Genomic DNA, 21,502 nt, shown 5'->3' on the forward strand with positions numbered 1-21,502 from the left:
CGAAATCTCTTTGACCGTTCGACCGCGGCACCACCGTAGACCCGAAAACAAAAACGAACGGTCCTCGCGACTCACACTCTCACGACTATACAGCGTTGACCTCCAACAGTATTTACATTTCCCGCAGGAAGCCGGATGTATTAATTACACGCGTATCCTGAATAACACGAAATCGTGTTCTCTAATTGTAACACGTGTCAAACGAATTTCCGGTAATCGTAACGCGTAGTAGACGGTCGTCGTAGACTTCAACACGCGCTGTACAGGTCGCAGGTGCTTCCGAACAAATTGCTGGCGGTTTCACCGGGCGTATACCAGCGGTTAGCGATCCAAGTACACGGTAGATAGACCGCGTTTCCAAGGCATATCGTATAAATCGTTGGCGATTCGAAGGCTGGTTAAAAATCGCGTTCGTTCTTCACCAGGTTAGAAAACTTCAGCCATTACACCGAGAGGAGAAGGTCGCTTAGTTGCATTCGGAATTGAAATCGCTCGGGGAGAACGGTCGACCTTAAAAACTCGTCCGATAGGATTATGTATTCACCGAATCGCCGGCTCTCCATAAATCTACTCGGGCATCGTTGAATAATCCGGCTCGCCTTTCTTCTTTCAGGAAGTCCTGCTGGCGCACAGTAAAACGTCGTCGCACTGCGAGCCGATCACAGTGATCCTCGCCGAGGTAGAGGCGCCGGAACTCGCGGCGATCCTCGGGTTCGTCTACACCGGAAGTGCCACGGTGCCGAGGCCCCGTCTGCAGGCGTTCTTGCGGGCAGCGGAAGCTCTGCGGATCAGACTGCCGCCGGTGCCACTGGCGATGACCTGTCCACGGCCGGACTGCAAGCAGGAGGACGTGAAGGACGTAAAGATCAGCCCCAGGTACCTGCGCTGCGATCAGTACCCGTGCTGCAATCGCTGGTACAGGGCCCAAGACGTAGATCCCGGGCTTGACAAGCGTGCTACCTGTCCGGCGATCGAGTCCTTGGATGGTTCGAGGGAAATCGGATCGCTTCCCGATCCGATGAACTTTGCCGGGCCGAGATACGGCTCGGTCAGACATTGCGCCGCCACTTGGCCCGTGCCAGCCTTCTTGAACGCCAGCAGCCAAGAGAAGAGCATCCGCGTTCTAGATCAGCTGCCCGATAAGGACAGCGTGCATCAGACGGACGTCAGACGTTATAATCCTGTCTCCGTGGTGTCGAGGATCGACAGGATCGAGGACAGCACCGCCACCAGTTCGGAGAACGCTCTCTCAACCTGCCGTTCCCCCGTGAAGCAAATGGAATTCTGTTTTTCGAGGAACAGCTACGACGTTCATAGACAGTTAGATCCTCTTGAATTGAGGATGCGGAACGATCAGACTCGTCTCCCGGGCGACGAGGACGCGAGTGCCGCGATAGATCCGCTCCGCGGCAGCCGGCCCGACGAGGACCGATGCCCCGAGGATCGCGGCAGCGTGATCCACTCGAGGATCAGTCAATCCGCGGTCTCGTTGCAGCCAGCCGAACGGACCAGGCACCACGAGAAACCAGATTACGGCGAGGATTTGACTTGCGGGGAAAGTTGCTTCGGCTGGAGGACACCGAAAAGGCACGTGGCCAATCGCGTGATCGCCTCCCCGTGGAGACAGACCGCTAGGCCTTATCACTCGCCCAAGCTGCAGCCCATCGTGCTTCTTCAGCCTCACGCGGACGATGTCGTAAGTCGATTCGTTTCGCATACTCTTGGAATTTCTGTCTCGAGACTCGGACCCAACGCTTCGGCAAACGACCGGGGCACGCCGCGGAGACTTCGTTGCTGGGTCCTCTGTCGCTAAGTTCTTTTTATTAACTTTGATTATCATATTTATTAACGGCACGGTAATATTATTTGGTTAGGAAACCATGCCGGAATGTTGAAAGGCATGGGATTACGAAACAATTCATCTGGCTAGGTTTATACAGTTCCGTGGCTTTTTGGAGCAACGGTTCTCAACCAATCATACGGATTCATTGTTATGGGTTGTTGTTCGTATTTGGGGTTATTATTTAACGTCTTTGATCAGTAGCAAATGATTATTTGATCTATATTCTTGTTTATACATATTTATATCGAATGAAGTTTGTTGGAAGGTATAAAATTTCGAAACAATCCTTCCGAATATATTTATGCAGCAACAGTTCTTGAATAATGGTACGGATCTATATAATATAACTATATTGCTTATGTATGTCTATATGTATAGAGGGTGAGTCACAAATTAGTCCCCACGAATTTTGAGCCCCTTCCGATGATCTGACAAAAAAATGTTTTCTATCAAAGTTAATTTGTATTTAATCGACAAGAAATTGCAGTTGTTTAAATTTAGACACAAACCGTTATATTTTTAAATGAAGCTAGATAACTTTAACTTCATAGTATTGTAGGCGAGGTCAAGACGAATTCAGTGACTTGCTATATTATGACCTTTAGATGTCATTGAAGGAAAAATTGCTATGAATCGATTGCCACAATATCTGATTTCATATAAATTTTTCTTTTGTTTCATGTGTTAAGGTATGAAATTGAATAATTGTGCATTTGTAATGTTTACATTTATTTGTTTATGTTTACATGCAAGGCCTTGGTGTTACGTATCACCGAATTATTTCAAATATTATGACAATCAATTCATGACAATTTTTCCTTCAATGCCATCTGAAGGTCTTCATGTAACAGATCGTTGAATTCGTCTCGACCTACAATGCTATGAAGTTAAAGTTATCGAGTTCCATTTCAAAATACAACAATGACCTTATTTTCTTTATCTAAAATCAATTTGTGTTTAAATTTAAACAATTGTATAATAATTTCTTGTCGGTTGAACACTAATGAACTAATGAACTTTGATAGGAAACATTCTTTTTTTGTCAAACCATCGGAAGGGGTTGAAAAATCATGCGGTCTAATTTGTGACTGTTACTCGTATTTGTTATCATTGTTCAACTTCTTCAGCAGATGCGTATGATTACTATGATTTGATTTCTTGTTTGACATGCTTCTCGAAAGAAAATTGTAAAATTAAAAATTTCGAAACAATTCTTCTGAGTATATTCATGCTGCTTCGTAGCTTCTTAGAGCAACGCATTTATTATTATTGTTCAACTTCCTTAGCAATAGTAAAACATTATAATGGTTCAATCTCCCGTTCGTGTTTATTCTTTGGTTTTCCTTTCAGTATTGGAAGTACTTATGTATTTACATGAGGCGTGAAAGTCACCGCGCTAAACCAATTTGTAGAAATAAGAATTAGATTACACCATCCCTGATTTCATAGCAATCAGATGTACTACATTTCGGTCGTTCTACTAACTAACCTTTTTTTCGAACTTCGTCAATTTAGAAACTCCTTGACTATTTTGTAGCATATATAGATAACGATAAAAACTGAAAGGAACGACTAAATCTAAATGCCAACTCTTGCGTACGACTTTTCAACCACTATAAACCAACCATAAAACGAATTGCATCGCAATTAAATTTATTATAAAAAACTAAATATTGAATACTGTGATTCGCGAGTAGCCTGGCATGCAATAATGACCGTTTTATAGCTGTCACGTGATTCAAAAGTGGTTCGCACGAGTTCACCTTCATTCTCAAATTGATATTTTTTAAAACGGAACACATAGAAATGGTTAAATAAACTAGAGTGCGTGCTTCAAATTATTCTCTTAACGACTTCGATATTCTTGGATCTTTGTAGGTACTAGAAATTCTTTCGGTATCAGGTACAATATTAGAAAGTTGCATTTTCATATCTGATTCAACATCGAGTCTATTCTTGCGCCTCGATTGGCAGCATACTGTGAAAATCCTGTCCCGCATAAATATGTCGTTGTAAGAGGAAATAGAACAAGAATAGCTGGCTTTGATTCGCTATGCTAGGATACTCTTCTGTTGAATCGATTTAGAAATTCTATAATGGCAATTCCTTGTATTTCAGTTTTGGATGAAAGTACTCAATTAACTCAAGTAAGATTTCCACGAACCTTTTCGCTAATGTCTACTCAGTTATGTGAATATGAAGATCCCAGAACTTGTCCTCGTTCGATTTTGAAATAATGTTGCAGGATCGTTATTTAGATGTCACGCAAGTGTTCGAAAAATTTATGCGAAACCTGTTTCTCTGCTTTAGAATTCAATTGACTGAAGAAAATTATTTAGAATTTATGCAAGGCGCAGTAAACGATCAAGATCGTTCTCTTTAACTGTAGAAATTCAGAATAACCACTTCCTGTGAAAATGTGCAATTTTATTTCTTGTACTAGAAGTTTTAACATTTTTTCTTGCGACATAACCTAATTTTGGATACAACGACGTTTGCGATTTTCTAAAGTTGACAACTTCTCGCGAGTCACATCAATGTTCCGTGAAATATTATTAAAATGCTGCTGTATAATATAGAGAATCGTACGAAGGATCATACAATTAAGTAGTTTAAAATGTTGATTTGCGAAAGAAAAACTAGTCATCGGTACAGGCGCAGTTGAAGGAGTATTAACTAAAAAATACATAACGAGGTTATAAGAGGTTATGTATTGTATGTCTCAATAGAGTGTACAGTAATGTCTCCCTAACTGACGCTCAGATTGTCCACAAAACTGGACAATTTGGGGAGAAGGAGATACGATTATTCGAGCCTTGCGGTTCGCTTTTATAGTTACGAATTGTCAACAATTATAAAAACGAACCGCAAGGCTCGAATAATCGTATCTCCTTCTCCCCAAATTGTTCATTTTTGTAGACAATCCGAGCGTCAATTAGAGAGACATTACGGTATTCATACCTGGGCAAAGAGTTTTCATAGGAATTCTCTGCTGGTGTTTTATTTTGCTATTAATAACGAAACATTGTTGATATATTATCTCGTTCTTAACACTAGAAGTAACGAACAATGAAGCGGTCTCTTTTTAAGGTTTCCTTAAACATTGCAGAAGTGCGTTTCTTGAGATGAATGAAGAAGAATAATCTAATCTAATTTAATATAATTTAGTAAACTTTCGACTTCGGTAACTAGGATACAGAAGATTTAAAATGCAGCACTTCGAATTGCTTGGTAATTCGATTGTCATCGTCGAAAGTGAGAAGCCTGAAAAGGAACTAGGAAAGTTGAATGGGGATGATTAACGTTCAAAAATCGGAGAGATCTTTCTTGCGACTATTCTTGAAATATCGCGTGTCGCTCGAAGCGAGACCCGAGGTCGGGGATTTCTATTTCAAGACGGTGATCCATTCGGAACATGATTTATCTGGTAAACAGATCGGTCTTCGATATCCGATTGCAAGGTCGGGACGCATCCAGAAAAAAGATTCGATTGAACTCGCAAATACTGCGTCGAAACGGGGACCAAGCGGATTTGCATGCCTGCGGAATAAAATCTAGGTCGCGTGACTATCTTTCGATTCGTGTTCGATTTCGACAAAACAGAGAAAGAAATTTAAGGGAACGTTAGAATTTATAATTTCTCCTCGGTATTTACTGAACCAGCGATTACCAAGATCAGTGACAGTAATCGAAGAAATATTTTAATCAGCAGAAAAGTGAATCATTCGTTCAGAATTTTTTGAAAATACGATGCCAAGGTATACATTTCTAAGTAAACGTGTACGAGCTTGCTTGAATTTATACGAAGTTTTCGATCAAATATTTTTATATGTAAAAACAATAACGAAGAGACGCGATGGAACTTTCACGTGTTGCTTCGCCGAGTTGAGTAAGCTGTAAGTGTGTAAACATCCGAGGTCTAGTTTTTATGGTTGCAGAATTCCCGCCCTCTCTCTTTCCCTCGATTCTGCATCTCTCTCCGTGAATTTGTTCGATAATCGACCAGATCCAATTACCGACTCTTGATCCACGGTTTCGTATTGTTACGTCACGCTGCATGGATCTCGCCGGGTCGGATTACTAATCCTACCAGTAGCATTTGGTATCCTTTCACACTGCCGATCGCTGCCGATAGCTTTACTCATCCTTCGAGGTTTCGTTGCCGTGAGTATACATAGCAGAGACGGTGGTCACTGGTCTACGAATGTTCGCGCAAATTTGCATCTTAATGCATAAATTCAGGAGATTGAAATTAAGCAGAACTTTATTTCCTATTGATACAGCTTCACCGATGTTGATCCCTTCAAGAACGATATTCTAAAATGTAAATAAAGATGAATCTCGGTCCTCGAGTTATTCATGTTTCATACAATTTGATAGTATGCAAACAAAATAACGAGGAGAGACAATACATTAAATAATAGATCAAATAAACAATGCTTTCCAATGTTTTTGGAAATACTGCTACTTCAAAGCTTGTGTTTTATTGTATTTTTTAAAATTGTGGATTTATATTTATATGTAAAATTGTTTCCTTTGAAGAGGTTTTTGATAGATAGCATTATTGCAACATTATCATCAGCTTACCAATATGGCTGACACCATAAGCACTTAATTAAAGCTCATCTTTTTTTTAAATTATAGCTGCATATATAAAACCGTATATAAAACCGTAACTTTGGAAGTTCTTCCTGACAGAAATTATTATTATATTATAGTTAGCTTACTAATTACGGCTGACAGCTTAAGCCCGTCTTTAATGTTCATTCGCGAAGTAGAACTTCTTATTCTTCTTTATTAAGAGCCGTGTTGCTTCAACATGTTGCAACCCAATCTACAATGTATCAGTTGATCTGTTTCCCAATACACTTCTTCCCCTGAATTTTCTCACAAAAAGAGAACGGTATCGGGTTAGACCCAACCTTAAAGGCTGTTACGTCACGTGCCTGCAATTCGTCTTAATAGTTTATCATACCTGGATAAATACGAGAGCTCAAAAATCGTTACAAAGCGAGCTACACGGAACTTCTTCTTCCCGTAACGTTTAAACGAACCATTGTTTAACTCGGCCGATGATTCGATAAGCCGCGGGCGATCCTTTTATTATCAAAGGCCGAATTAATTGGTCCTGGGAAATAATGAGCGGCTAAGAATAATACGCATACATAATTTCTGCAAATTCAGCTTTACTTCTTCGACACACTGAACTAGATAGATTCACGTAGAAACACATTAGTTCATTTAATCGTTCGTGGAGAACTAATTTATTACGTTGATTGGCATCGGTGGTAATCTATGACCGGAAGATAAACCGTAATTACGGATAAGCGATAGCGTAAAAACGATATTACCGACAAGTATATGATCATACTTAATTATACTTTGTCGGTATAGTTTCAGATGTAATTAATTAATAATGTTACTAATATTTCAAATATCGTAATAGTCGATTTCCACTCTTTCTGTGTGCAAACGACGCGAATGGAACGATCAAAATTCTTTTTACCAGTGTATTTAAAAAGTTGGCAGACTTTCATATTTGATCTACTAAATTTTTAGTAAATGACACGTTCGTAACGACTTCGTGAAAATAGAATTTCTACTTGTGGAAGTTTCTCCAAAACCAGGTTAACTTTTACCAGTATTTATCAGGAATAGTTTAACTGATAGTAAACGACAATTAGGCCGTATTGTATACGAGACACGTAGAAAAATAAAAGATTTGTATTGGAAATGTAAAAAAAAAAAACGTTCCGAATGTATATATATAATGTGAAAAGATCACTTTTTCACTCGGAAGTTATTTGCTAAGTGAGAGATCTGGTTTGAAATGTAACTTTCATGCGCCGGCTATCAATATATACGTCTAAGACATTAGAACACTGAACATTAGAAAACTGAAATAAAAAGAATAGTTTCAACGCATGTTAGGTGAAACGTGGTATTAATTTATTTATGTGCACCAAATACAACTGAAGCTAGAACTGTCTACACGATGCTCTAATGTTCTATAGCAATCGAGATTGTACGACTTTTTCCTATGTAATATTTTATCATTCTATTTTTGAATTACGAAAATTCCATAGTGTCACCCAAAGTACAATACAATAAATTCTCCCTAATTGACGCTCAGCTTGTACACAAAAATGGACAATTTGGGAAGAGCAGATATGATTATTCGAGCCTTGCGGCTCGTTTTTATAGTTACCGATCGTCAACAACTATAAAAACCGTATCTTCTCTCCCCAAATTTTCCATTTTTGTGTACAATCCGAGCGTCAATTAGGGAGAATTTACTGTATTATCAAAATCGTCGATTCTTTAGATGAAATATCTTGCGAGAAACTAAAACACACGCGCAAATAGCAACACTCCAAAAGCGAACTTTGCTACCATAGCGACGTAACAAAGCTGAACACAACCCGAGAAGTAACAACAAACAGGAAACCGTCGCGACGTCGACATTGATGCGTAGAAAAAATTCCCTTTGAGTCAGCTCGATGAAATTATGAAAACAATACAGCCAAGCTAAAGACGCTGAGAAAAGAGTCTAAGGAACAGTGAGCACGCGGTCGCACAATTAATAAATAAGAGGAAATGGTTGTCGATTTAGAAGTCAATCCGACGACTTGAAAATAACCTTTTCCCAAATTGTCCATTTTACGGAGAATTTACTGTATTAACACTCGAACGGCGGACCTCTTTGACAAGAATACAATCCAATATGCTGAGCATCGTTCATAGTTTTACTCAACAATTTTTTCAACGTATTTTTCAAGGTATCCCATCTAGACTAATCTAAATTAATTGTCGTAAACTGAATAGTCGTTTGGCGGCGGATGCTGAAATGACGTTGGTTTTTGGTGGAAAAGAAAGGGAGAGCGTTTCGACCCGGAGTCGCTACAGGACTGATCAGTAAGGCTATTCTAGCAGACCCTTGCTTTAGATTTTGGGATGTCGGAAGGACGGAATGAAGTTTGTATACGTATGTATATACAAATTGGCGAGTCTGGAGGTAGCCATCACAGTCGAACAACATTATTCATTGCTGACGTCCGAGTGTTAATTGAACGATTACAAAACAAGAGTTGCGTCGTTATTTTAAAGCGTTTTATGGTGCTAACGTTGCGGCAAGAAATTTGTCCAACATCAAGTCCAGCTATTTGTCTCGTAACGGATCGTATATCAATATAACATGAATATGGAAAGCACGACTATTGATATATCGGGTGTCAATACCGGTTTGATGTTAAGCGTAGAATCGCGTACGCTCTTTTCGGAGGGAATAAAAACCAACTGGCCGAATAATTGGTTAGAACTGTAATTTTAACGAGTCTCGATGCGAAATTCCTCGTTTACGAGCGTGGAAATGTCAGCTGTTCGATAAACGTAGAAAAATTCGCAGCTGCGATTACCCGCGTTGTATTTTCCGTATGCCAACCGTATTTCGCTCGCACGATTATAGCTAATTAAGCTAAAATCGTTTGAGCACATAGAACACGAAACTCGTCGGACGATGTTTTCTGGTTTACCGAGAATGCGTGAAGCAGTTAGTCGATCGTAAGCATATTTTAAATTCAATATCGACCTTACGGTTTTATACGACAGCGTAAATTGTTTCAAATCGACACGCAAATTGTATTTATTGAATGGAGCATCTAACACCACCAATTAAACAGCTCGTCTGAACGCATACACATAGTCGCGTCAAGGTTTGTGTTCTAAGATTTTGGTTAAATTTTCTGATCCGAATGATTTAGTTGAATTTAAATGTTTGTGCATTACTTTTGTAGGAAATGTAGTAGAATAACAAATATATATTATTATAAGTAGATAAGTGAAACAACTAGGGTTAATTATTAAATGAATTTCGGTTTCATTTGTTTACTCATGTTAAGGTGAAAAATAAATGTTTAAGCTGAAAAAAGATACAGGGAAGTTTTGTTACGTAATTAGATTTTTGCAATCGGTTTTGTTTTAATCAGTAGACTGCAGATCTTTATGGAGAACAGAAATTGCCTGCATTTTTCTTTCTTTTCAATCTTCTCACTATTTTATGTTTCATCTACCCATTTTTGCCATAAATGCATCAAATCCGCAGTCTACATAATATTATAATATACATATATTACATTACATTACGTTACATTACATTACATTACATTTACATTACATTACATTACATTTACATTACATTACATTACATTTACATTACATTACATTACATTACATTTACATTACATTACATTACATTACATTACATTACATTTACATTACATTACATTACATTACATTACATTTACATTACATTACATTACATTTACATTACATTACATTACATTTACATTACATTACATTACATTTACATTACATTTACATTTACATTACATTACATTACATTACATTACATTACATTACATTACATTTACATTACATTTACATTACATTACATTACATTTACATTACATTACATTACATTACATTACATTACATTACATTACATTACATTACATTACATTTACATTACATTACATTACATTACATTACATTTACATTACATTACATTACATTACATTACATTACATTTACATTACATTACATTACATTGTATATTATAGATATTCATTGATGTAAATTCGTAATGGAGTGTTTGTCGGTGGCTTGATCGCGTTACAAGGAAATTGAAAATCAATGAAATTATATTTCATTAGAGGTTTTCTACAACAGTATAAATATCCGCAATCCGTTGATTAGTAATTGATCCAGGTGAAAGTAACCATTTTCACATGTCGGTGACTATCGACAGTAGTCTCTGTAGAGAACTATTCAATCTACTTTTTCTTCTCGGCCTCCCTTTACAGTTTGAGAGATTACGTGTAGCATTCCTCTCTCCCCGGCTCTCTTTCTTTCTTCATTTCTCTACTGCTCGCGGTTGATGATCTCTCGAACAAGCTCGAGCCATTGCGTAATGCTTTACCCGTCTCCTGGCGTTCGAGATCGTCCTCGTTTCTGTGTTGCAAAGCATCCGCGGGGAGAATTCATGCATCGTTCGGGACCAGCGTTCAATATTTTCTGTTGCTCGTCTTCTCCGCGAATTGTCGACATTCTCCGACACTGACACCAGAACTACGAAACCAATAAAAATGACCGGTTTCCGTCTTTTTCTTTCACAATTCCTGATGTTATAGAAATGTGTTTCGGTGAGAAATTTATTATGATAAAAATTATAATAGAAATCGTACGAAGTTTAAATGAATCTAATATTGTTATTGTTATAAAAAAATATAGATTAGTCGCGTTTAGGCTCCTTTAGTGTTAAATCCTTCTATTCGAATAACGACTCGGAGACAGAGTTGTGCAGAAGATTCGGATGATAGATAAGAGATATTCGAATTGACGAATAAAATTTTAACGAATAAGAAGTTATTTGTAATTGTTCGTGACGTATTCGTAAAAATCGAGTTTCTTCCTTCTTGGATTATCAATTTATCTATTTATAATTGTTAAAGTGCTAATACTTTTTAAAGCCGAAGCTGTCGCGTACAAATCTGATAATACATATTGAAATGTTTATTTAACAATTTATTATAAATCTGTAAATAGCAGGTTTAGCGAAAACCCTGACCTAATCTCAATGATTTTGGGAAGTATGATTTAATATAGATTTACCATTTATATAAATAATAGACCATCGGAGACACGTGTAAAATCGTATTAATATATAAAACTATAAGCAATTCTTCATTTTCTCTATATTTTTGTTTAAATTCTATGTAGAAGCGTGGAAGAGTATCCGTCAATATTTCAGAGAGGTTTTTAAAATGCAAAACCCTAAAAAATAGACTCTCCGTGCATTTAAATAAATCAATATGCAGAAGGCGTTGGTGAAAACGAGGCTGCAGACGGATGGTTACGATAAATCATAGCAGGTCTAGAAACAGTAGCGAAAAGGTAAAACTAGGTAATGGTGTCTCGTTCGGTTTCCAACATCTCAGGAAAACGACTAGTACAATAGAATGTTCACCTCTTAGCTGTGCAGACCGGAGCATATAATTTATCGGTCACACTGAGTGCAATCTCTTCCATCAAGTTCTTCTGAAATTATTCTGAAATTTAGAAACACGTTTCACAATAATTTTAATTAAAATAATAAGACGAGATATTCCTATTCCTCCATTAGGAATATACTTGTCATACATAGTTGCAGAGTTAATAAAATGTTAATATCGCAGATAAAAGGATTAGCTTGACCAACTATGGAACAAGCACCGAGGTCAAAGTCCACTCTTAGCAATGTTCAATGAATAAAATTATCGGCGGGAAGATTTACCGAGAGGAATTGCTGGCTTAGATTCGAATGGCTAAGATGGCTATTCGAGTTAAGAAATATAACCGGGATGCATTGATATACAACATCGATGCATAGAATCGACTTTATCGGCGGGAATGTTTCTTCATGCGTAATGAAAATCATCTTAGTAGAAAATTCGAAGGAATCTTTTAGTGGCACTTGATTAGCCGGATGATAAAATGCTTACCTAGAAAGTTGCCGCAGTCAACACCGTACGTCACTGAAAAGGATTTATCTTAATTAATAGCAATTTGACACGCATAGCTGAGCGAAGTTGATACTCTGTTCGCTGCGAATAATGCTACAGCTGGTATATCGAAAGAGAAAATCCTGCTTCGTTTGACCCATTTTAGGAGGAAACATAAAATTACTTTACTCGGGTCGCTTCATAATTTCAGGTGATCCAGTTTCTAAATTAATTTCGAGATTCGACATGAATTTCGGTAGACAGTTTAACACTTTGACTGCTACGCCGGTCAGCTTAAAAATTTCATCATTTCAAGATATTTGATTGAATTAAATTAAGATTGAAAAGTTAAGTTGCATGACGTCAACTGCATTTTCAACGTTCCTACCTATCGCGGATTCTAATAAAATGAGGAAGACGTCTTTCCACTAATAATGCATCTTTCCTAATTAATATAAAATAAAATTAAAATATTTTAAAATATTTTAATACATAAGATTGTAATAATTATAATATTTTAAAATATAAAATATTAAAAATATAAAACATTAAAATATAAAATATTTAAAATACAAAATATTAAGATATAAAATATTTAAAATATAAAATATTAAGATATAAAATATTTAAAATATAAAATATTTTAAAATATAATACAAATATTTTAGAATATTTTAATGTATTAAAATATTATATTATAAAATATAATAAAAATATTTTAGAATATTTTAATATATTAAAATATTATATTTTAAAATATAATAAAAATATATTTTATAACTAATCATCTTTCCATAAATAAATGTTGCATAATATTGTAGATCAGCATACAAGTTAATTTTCAAATCTGAGCAAATACTTCCTTAATCAGAGAAAAAAGTACGACCAAGTACTTCTACAATTCTAAAAAAAATCCATTAATCGCTCAATCATAGTTTTTCTCTGATCAACGTCTACCAAGATTAGCATCAAAGAGAAGAAAACGATAGCTCGGCGTCTGTTGAAGAAAAATAGTAAAAACAATCCCTGACCTCGAGTACGTTCCACTCGGTAAGCGAATGTTCCGTTTCATCGATCGCGCTGAGAAGCTACACAAACTCGCCAGGTCATCGAGAAATCGATCTTGAACAAATCGACGAGGAATCCCTTTCGCTCGGCGACAGATGCAACAGTCATCGGAAACGTAACGATATCGTGCGGTCTTAGTCGATGCAAATCCACGTTGGAGCTGGACAAATAGAGCAAAACAGGTCGCAAACTGTAGGAAAGATGCCATTAGTTATTTCGAATGCTAGCGGAATAACAGGAAACTCGACTTCTGCCGACCACCGGCGAACAATTATCATCGTGTCAGATTTCGATTAATCATTCCATGCTAATCGAACCGTGGACAAGCAGGGAAACGATCGCGGGCTCTATTCATACGGATGCCGTTCGTGTCTCTACCTTGACTCGCGCATCCTGCGGGATCACTAGATCTGCCATTTAGATCGACAATGACGATTCGGCATTGATCTCTTATCGATCGATACAGCGGTAACTGGACGCGAAACAGCGTATGCCACTTATCTAGAGAATACAGTGGATCGGCTGTTTGTTTCTGAATGGAAAGAGATCCAGCTGAGGGGCCGCCAGCTAGGACCCACTTACTTACTCTTCGTCGACCTTTCACCACAAATGAAAGCACGAACAGCGGAACCGGCCAATCTGTTTACATTTTTCTTGTCTCTTCTTTCGTCGCGGAAGCGCTATACAGATTCGATCTGTCACTTTTGTATTAGGTGTAAGCAAAAGGTTTTGTCTTTTCATTTGACAAGGTACAGATTCGGAGCCAGAATCTATAATTAACCCTTCGCACTCGGAGAATTTTCTCGGAACAGCTACTAACAACTTGAACGTATTTACTTGTGAATTAGTATGAATATTATTTATGAATTAGATTTTGAAATTTATTTTTATTCTAATATATCGAATAAGCTGCGTGTTACTAGGATTTTTGGAATACAAAAGAGCAGAACTAATAGTTGCCATGGCAAATTTTAACTTTCTAGTTTTGGTTTCATTGATTAATTAAGGTCGTTAATATTGCGGGAATTTTTTGTGGTTAAAATTCGACACTCGACGTGTTATCTGAGTTTTAAATAAAATATAATACTGCATTGACATGTAGTATATAATTTATAATATCAATAATTAAAATATCATCCCATAAAGAAGAACAAAAATTTTTAGCCGCTATTATGTCGTCAACAGTCCTATTATGATCCCTGAGGGGGGATATTCGTGTGGAAAGAGTTAAAAGCATTTTTTAAATGCCATAAGTGGTCGTAAAATGCTCACAACGTTGGGTCCAACACAGGAATTTGATAGAGGCAAGATTTTAGAAAAATGTTTCTTTTAGCTGAAGATAATTTTGATATGGTTCGAGAAACAAACCATTTTAATTCATCGGGTAATTCTATATAATAAACAAATTTAAGAAATAAATAAATAAAAAATACACTATAAATAATAAATAAAAAGATAATAAATAAAAAAATAATAAATAAAAAAAGAAAGTATTTCAAACATCTGTTACAATTTTGTTAGTTCACTTCTCTTAACAAACTGAAAGAATTTCGTTTTTATCTCACAGAAAGCGTGGGCATATCAAGCATCGCAATGACATACATCTGAATTGAAACGAACAGCGGCATTCTGAAAATTGAATATCGATTTCTCGCCGTTCTTCACATCTTTCCTATCTTTCGGTGTGTGCGAAATGAAAAAGGTGTCACGCGTTCGATACTTTATTGCTCTTAGTAGTCGTATCTTTAAAAAAAAAAAACATATTATGTGAAAAAGCATACTTGAAAAGTAAAAGCAGTATTTTTATGTAACAGGAAGTGCACTCTTCTTTACGATACAATGTATACACAGACAGTGACAGGAGAAAGTATTTAGGCGTACGTACATCCGCACATCGCTAATTACATACTGCCTGATTAAGTCTGAATCAAGACTGCACATATATTTATACATTCTACATGTAGCACGTATAAAGCCCATGTTAAAAATATTAACAGTTATCATTTTATATTTAGCAGAAACGATTTTAAAATTGTCGAACGACATTATCCTCTCGTGGTCAATTTTTCTAAAGTAACCGTCAAAGTAACCGTCACTGGTCTCGGTAAGAAGTATTATTGAAATCTGACGCATCTTTTTTACAGAAAACATTCCACGCATCCCGTTTGATCTTTATTCGCCTCATTTCAAACTCGCGTTCTTTTTTCAATCCGCTATTAATTTCTCCCTAATTCCCATTCAACTTCTACGAATAATCGTATCTCCTCTTCCCAAATTGCCCATTTTTTTGTACAATCTGAGCGTTAATTAGGGAGAATTTACTGTAACTATATTCTCGGTATTAAATATTATTTTCTCCGAGTAAAGCTACTACATCGTCGAGTGATTCGATAATCTTTTTCTTTGGTGTGGCTCAACTTTTAGTTAAATGTGTTTTCATGCGATTGTTTGCGATAAATAATACATGTATGCGAATCATCGATGATTTTTCAACGGGGACATTACATTTTTATGTATTACTCGATTTAGTTTGACTTTCTGTATGAAACAGTATGGACTCGATCGTGTTGAAAAAAACAATACTTTTGAGAAACATTTGAATGTTGAAGCCACTAAATTGAGATACGATCAAACTTAATAGTTGCTCGACATATGTAAGGCAATATATATTTTTGTTAACTTCTTCGAATAATCGTATCTCCTCTTTTCAGATTGTCCATTTTTGTGCGCAATCTGAGCGCGAATTAACCATTTTTTTAAACCAATTTTCCGGCTACTCGGCGTCTTGAATAATTAAGCGCATTCCTTTATGCTTAATCTGCCAGATGGACATTTCTCGAATCGTAGATTAGCGAAGAAAAAAAACCACGGGGAAATAAGAATAATAATAAATTGCAGGGCAAGAGAAGAAATCAGTGCATGTGCCTCATTTCTGCAAACTCATTTAGCGCACCGGATTAATTCGATGCCGCCAGGTGATAAGACAGTTGCCATCAGCTGCTTATGGTCAGACGATGTCTTTCTGATTAATGAAACTATCAGTTACACGTTGTTCGTGTTTCGTTCGTTTCTCTCCTTTAATTTTTTTCGGGCGCACCGAGGAGCAATACGGTCTTTCCCTTCTTCTTTTCTTTAAAGTGCTCAGACCTGCAGTCTTTCCCTCTTTTTCTGTACTGCTTACTGTGATGGGCGTATCCAACTTCTCTCTCTCTCTCTCTCTCGCCCTTCTTTTTTTTCAGCAAATCATCGTTTCAATCCTGCGTCGAGAGGCGAGGTGCTACCAGCTGGCGCCTGCCAGCTGCGAATCTCGGCTTTACACATTTTATACGCGGTTACACGCAATCACGGGAGCAGTGGCGTTTTCTCTTTCGACACGTGCATCCACGATATGCTCCAGATTTTTTCCGATCGCTTTACGACCTTGCGCAACCCCGACCATGTGTCTTCCACCGGGACCATCCTACTCCAGCCGCGAGGTCGGTCGTGATTCGAAGATTGCGCACCTGTTCCGATCCTGTTCGAATGCTCAATTACCCGGCCACCGTCAAAAATAACTTTCTATGCGCTCAATCCTGTCCTCCGCGCTGCTCCCTCGATTCAGCTTACGCTCCGAATTCACCCTGCCGCGGTTTACTCTGCCGCACAGATCGAATTCGTCTGTTTACACAAATAGAACTCTACTAGTTTTTTTCTTTTATACTTCTGCAACAGAGTCCAATATGAAACTGTTCAAAAATACAAAATATTATTGCATGTAGCGATGCACGTAAAATATCTGTTTAACACGCGCACAATGTTTACATTGCTTCTAATGTTTTGTTGTCGTGTCTTGAGATCTTATTACAGCAATAATTTCGTCGCGAAAAGTAATATAACAAATTATTTCAATTATATTTCGTGCTAACTGATTCAATATTATGTATTTGAAATCATAAGTTTAGTATTTTATATCGTTAATTACGTCGTTTTAAATTTATGTAATTGTAATAAATTTTTTACTTCAGTATCTTCATAATAATCTTCGTAAGAGAATCTTATTTCTTGTGTCATCACGTTCTCTTTTTCTTTTAATTTTGTTTTCTGTATATGACTGATACGAACAACGAAATACTAATTGTATATATATATATATATATATATATATATATATGGCCTATATGTAACAAAATATATATCGAAAGATTTTGTTATCCATGATGTCCCAAAGGTATTGTACAAGCGGGAAATGAGGGGTTCCTGAGGTCATTTGAAGCAACCTTTTCCTTAGCGAAAATGCAATCCGTGGCTTAGTTTATGAGTTATTAGCGAAAAAACAGCGACCAATGAGAGGCGAGAGCAGTTGTCGCGCGGCGGCAGAGCCAACGAGCGGTCGAAACCCAGTTCCGCTCTGATTGGCTCGGCCGCCTAGCGCTAGATGTGCTCGCCTCTCATTGGTCGTTGTTTCTCGCTAATAACTCGTAAACGAAGCCGCGGGTTGCATTTTCGCTAAGGAAAAAATTTCTTCAAATGACCTTAGGAACCCCTCATTTCACGCTTGTACAATAATTTTGGGACACCATATATAGGAAGTAATATGTTATTCGTTTACGTACTATGTCAATCGTTTACTCTTTATTAGCTGAATATTCTATTTGGCAACGGAAGACTACGCTTTCCAAGAAAATCACTGTATTTTTCACGGCTAGTCAAGCTTAATTTATAATGGTACTTCTGCAGCCGGTGCCGGCAATTTCATCTTTGCTCCGTACATATTCATGCAGCAATTACGACATAACGGTTGCAACAGACTCCATTACTCTTGCCAAATGTTTACGACCTGAAAATACCGGGTCAATTATTTTTTTTGTAAATATGCTATTCGAGATGAATTTGATACGAAAAACAGCGAGTATGATCTGTAAATGCACGAGCTTGAAGCGCGAATATCAAATATTTGCGCACGCGCATAAAATGATAAACGACCTTTGTCAACTCCCGTGCATCCGCTATTAATTGCGGCAACCAACATTTCCTAACGATGCTCCGTTAACTAATAACGCAAGTTACTCTTGCCATTCGTCCAAGCCTGTGATGAAGCTGTCCGCGATGCCAGCAAAATTCCACGCCGCGGGAGTCTAAAATCTTTGAAATTCTCACGTTTATTCGTCTAACTAGCGTACGAGCAATTATCCTGGCACGCACAGACAAACGAGCTTGTTCTTAGCCCGAGATCACAGTTGGATACAAAGTAATCGGTAAAATTCATGCAGATTATACCTATTAAGCAGATAATTGGCAAAGTTCACGACTCGCATTTTGTCGAATAAGAAAAATTCGTAGCTGCACATTTCTTGCCGGTGCTCGTTCTCCGTAATTAAAGGATAACAAGGTTGAACTCTATAAACCAGTTCCACGATGATTTTGTTGCAATTATATCGGTACGGATATTCGAATATGCTGATATTAATAACGCCGATAAACACAAATTTTTAACGACGACCACTTTGACGCAACTAGGTTCACGGTTGCTTCGTTATCGAGAATCGTTCGTGTACCTCTGGATTTTACGATCGTGGAAATACTAGAACCTGCAGTTATCGCGCGTGCATGCGCTTTTTTACAAGCTAATCTGAAATTGATGCCGACGGGAACACCGATGCGATGGGCAATCCGGCCATTAGATTGCGAAGTCGTTCGCGTAATTCGGTGTATCGTACTCGTTTCGAGCAGGCGATCTACGTTGGAATCATGCTGGTTCGTCTTGGGGGCAACATCGAAATATGCGATTTAATTACACCGCGTCGGCTCGTCTCGCTGCGTGTAATAACCATAAATCAGTTATGGTTCGTGGTGGCTGGTCACGAAGCTCGGTTTTACGCTCCAACGGGTCCCCCGAAAGTTCTGTTACAGTGATTGATCTATTTTCCAACGATTAGTGTAGATACGTGTTTGATACTTCGATTAATCCGAAGTAACAGTACTTAGTTGCGATAGGACAACGACACGCAGTGGTTTAAAATCTTCGGATAAATCAGAAGCTTTAAATTACTAGAGAACGAGATGGTCGAATGAAAGAATAACCGTATGTAAATTCTACTTAATTGACGCTCAGATTGTGCACGAAAAGAGGAAATACGATTATTTGAGCCTTGCGGCTATTTATTTTATAGTTATTATTCTATTTATCTATTATTTTACAGTTACCGATTGTCAACAATTATAAAAATGAGTCGCAAGGCTCGAATAATCGTATCTCCTTTTCCCAAATTGCCCATTTTTATGTACAATCTGAACGTCAATTAGGGAGAATTTACTGTAATTATATTCTCGGTATTAATTATTATTTTCTCCGAGTAAAGCTACTACATCGTCGTGTAATTCGAAGATCTTTTTCTTTGGAGTGGCTCAACGGATCAGAGAAGATACGAATCTTATTGGTTTTTACGCGATTGTTTGCGATAAATAATACATGTACACGAATCATCGATGATTTTTTAACGGGAACATTACATTTTTATGTATTACTCGATTTAGTTTGTCTTTCTGCATGGAACAGTATGGATTTGATCGTGTTGAGAAAACAATACTTTTGAGAAACATTTGGATGTTGAAGTCACTAAATTGAGACACGATTTGCAATATATTTTTTTGTTAACTTCTACATCCGAGCCTCTAACTAAAAATTTGAACAACGTGTTTTGTAGGTCTTTGTGATTTGCATGCGTTAACGTTCTTAAATGGGAAATTATTGAGTGAAAAATTACTGAATGGAAATTCTTAAATAGGAAATTATTGAGTGAGAAATTACTGAATGGAAATTCTTAAATGGATAATTATTGAATGGGAAATTACTGATTGGGAAATTACTGAATGGAAAATTACTCCTGCAGAAACTGGATAATACTGGATCATTATCAATCTGAGCTTCGACTTTATTATCATTAAGATACTTCGTCTTTATCATGTTACAGGAGGCCGGAGAGAACCTGCGTCTGCCAGAAGTGCAGCAACCGGTAGTCCCCTGCGGTCCCCACGTTCCGTTCCCGAAAAGTCCAGCACCCGCAGCAGTGCATTACTATGGCGTCGAAGCTCCCGCCAGCAGAGAGATACAGTACAACCTTGGTCCAAGGTTGTTGGAAGCTAATTCAGCGCCAGCAACGAGACACCGAGAGTTTTATTCGCCGCAGATCCCATTTCCGACTGTGGAACCTGTTCCGTCCATTGTGAACGATGTTCCTACCAACGAGACCGTCTCGCAATCACAGAATAATGTTGTGTCCACAACGACCAGGCCTCCGTTGATCAGCAACGAGAACGTTCAGCCGACTATCAACAGGAAAACTGGCTACTTTGGTCAAACCCTGCCCCATCCACCGCAAAAACCAGAAATCTCACATCCGGTTAGCAGACTCTGCGATACGATCGAAACCAACGATAAGATCGATCGTTTCGCGAGTGTGGAAGTCGAAAGGTCGGAGAGGGTTCTGAAGAAGGACGATAAACTCGCGGAAAGGGTTATTAGAAATAGTGATAACAACAACAACGATGCTATCGTTGGCAACGATGTTCCGCAACGTGGGAGGCCGGTCGCGAGCCAAGAAAGCCACAGATGCGATCAGTGCGGGAAGACTTTCGTTACCAGAGCCTCTCTCAAGGTATGCAACCTGATTGTTTGACTTTTCTTCCTTAAAAGGTTTCGCGATTTTAGCCTCGAGATATTTCGTTCTGGAAAAATAAATTAATTGTTGAAGTGAAATCTGACTGTGTCTTTGCACACTGTTAGCAATAACTACTTGTTTATAAGTACAGAAGTATTAAATTTATTTTTATCATTTATTTCATACATAATGGTATTTAATTAAATACCATTTGCAGACGGTGTTTACTTTGCTAATAAAATGTATTCTATTCTGCAGGTTTTCACCATTTTATATACACTAATTTCTCCCCAATTGTCCTTCAGCTTGTAAACAAAAGTGGACAGTTTTCTAGCTTTGTTTACAAACTGAAGGACAATTGGGGTCAACTTAGTATATTTTGATTTCTAACATTTTGCTTTTAATTTATATGCTCT

The 21,502-nt window shown here is 37.6% G+C and overlaps 1 protein-coding gene across 1 annotated transcript in view; it reads left to right on the forward strand.

The window, feature by feature from the left end:
* The window catches only part of LOC117225141 (uncharacterized), a 65,930-nt gene that overhangs the window by 37,090 nt on the left and 7,338 nt on the right, over positions 1-21,502 (forward strand). The window contains exons 3-4 of the mRNA XM_033478460.2: positions 614-1,696; positions 20,400-21,083. Coding sequence (XP_033334351.2) covers positions 614-1,696; positions 20,400-21,083 — 1,767 coding nt within the window. The remainder of the gene's footprint in view (positions 1-613; positions 1,697-20,399; positions 21,084-21,502) is intronic.

This window comes from Megalopta genalis, chromosome 8 (assembly GCF_051020955.1).
Source record: "Megalopta genalis isolate 19385.01 chromosome 8, iyMegGena1_principal, whole genome shotgun sequence".
In the NCBI taxonomy this organism is placed as follows: domain Eukaryota; kingdom Metazoa; phylum Arthropoda; class Insecta; order Hymenoptera; family Halictidae; genus Megalopta; species Megalopta genalis.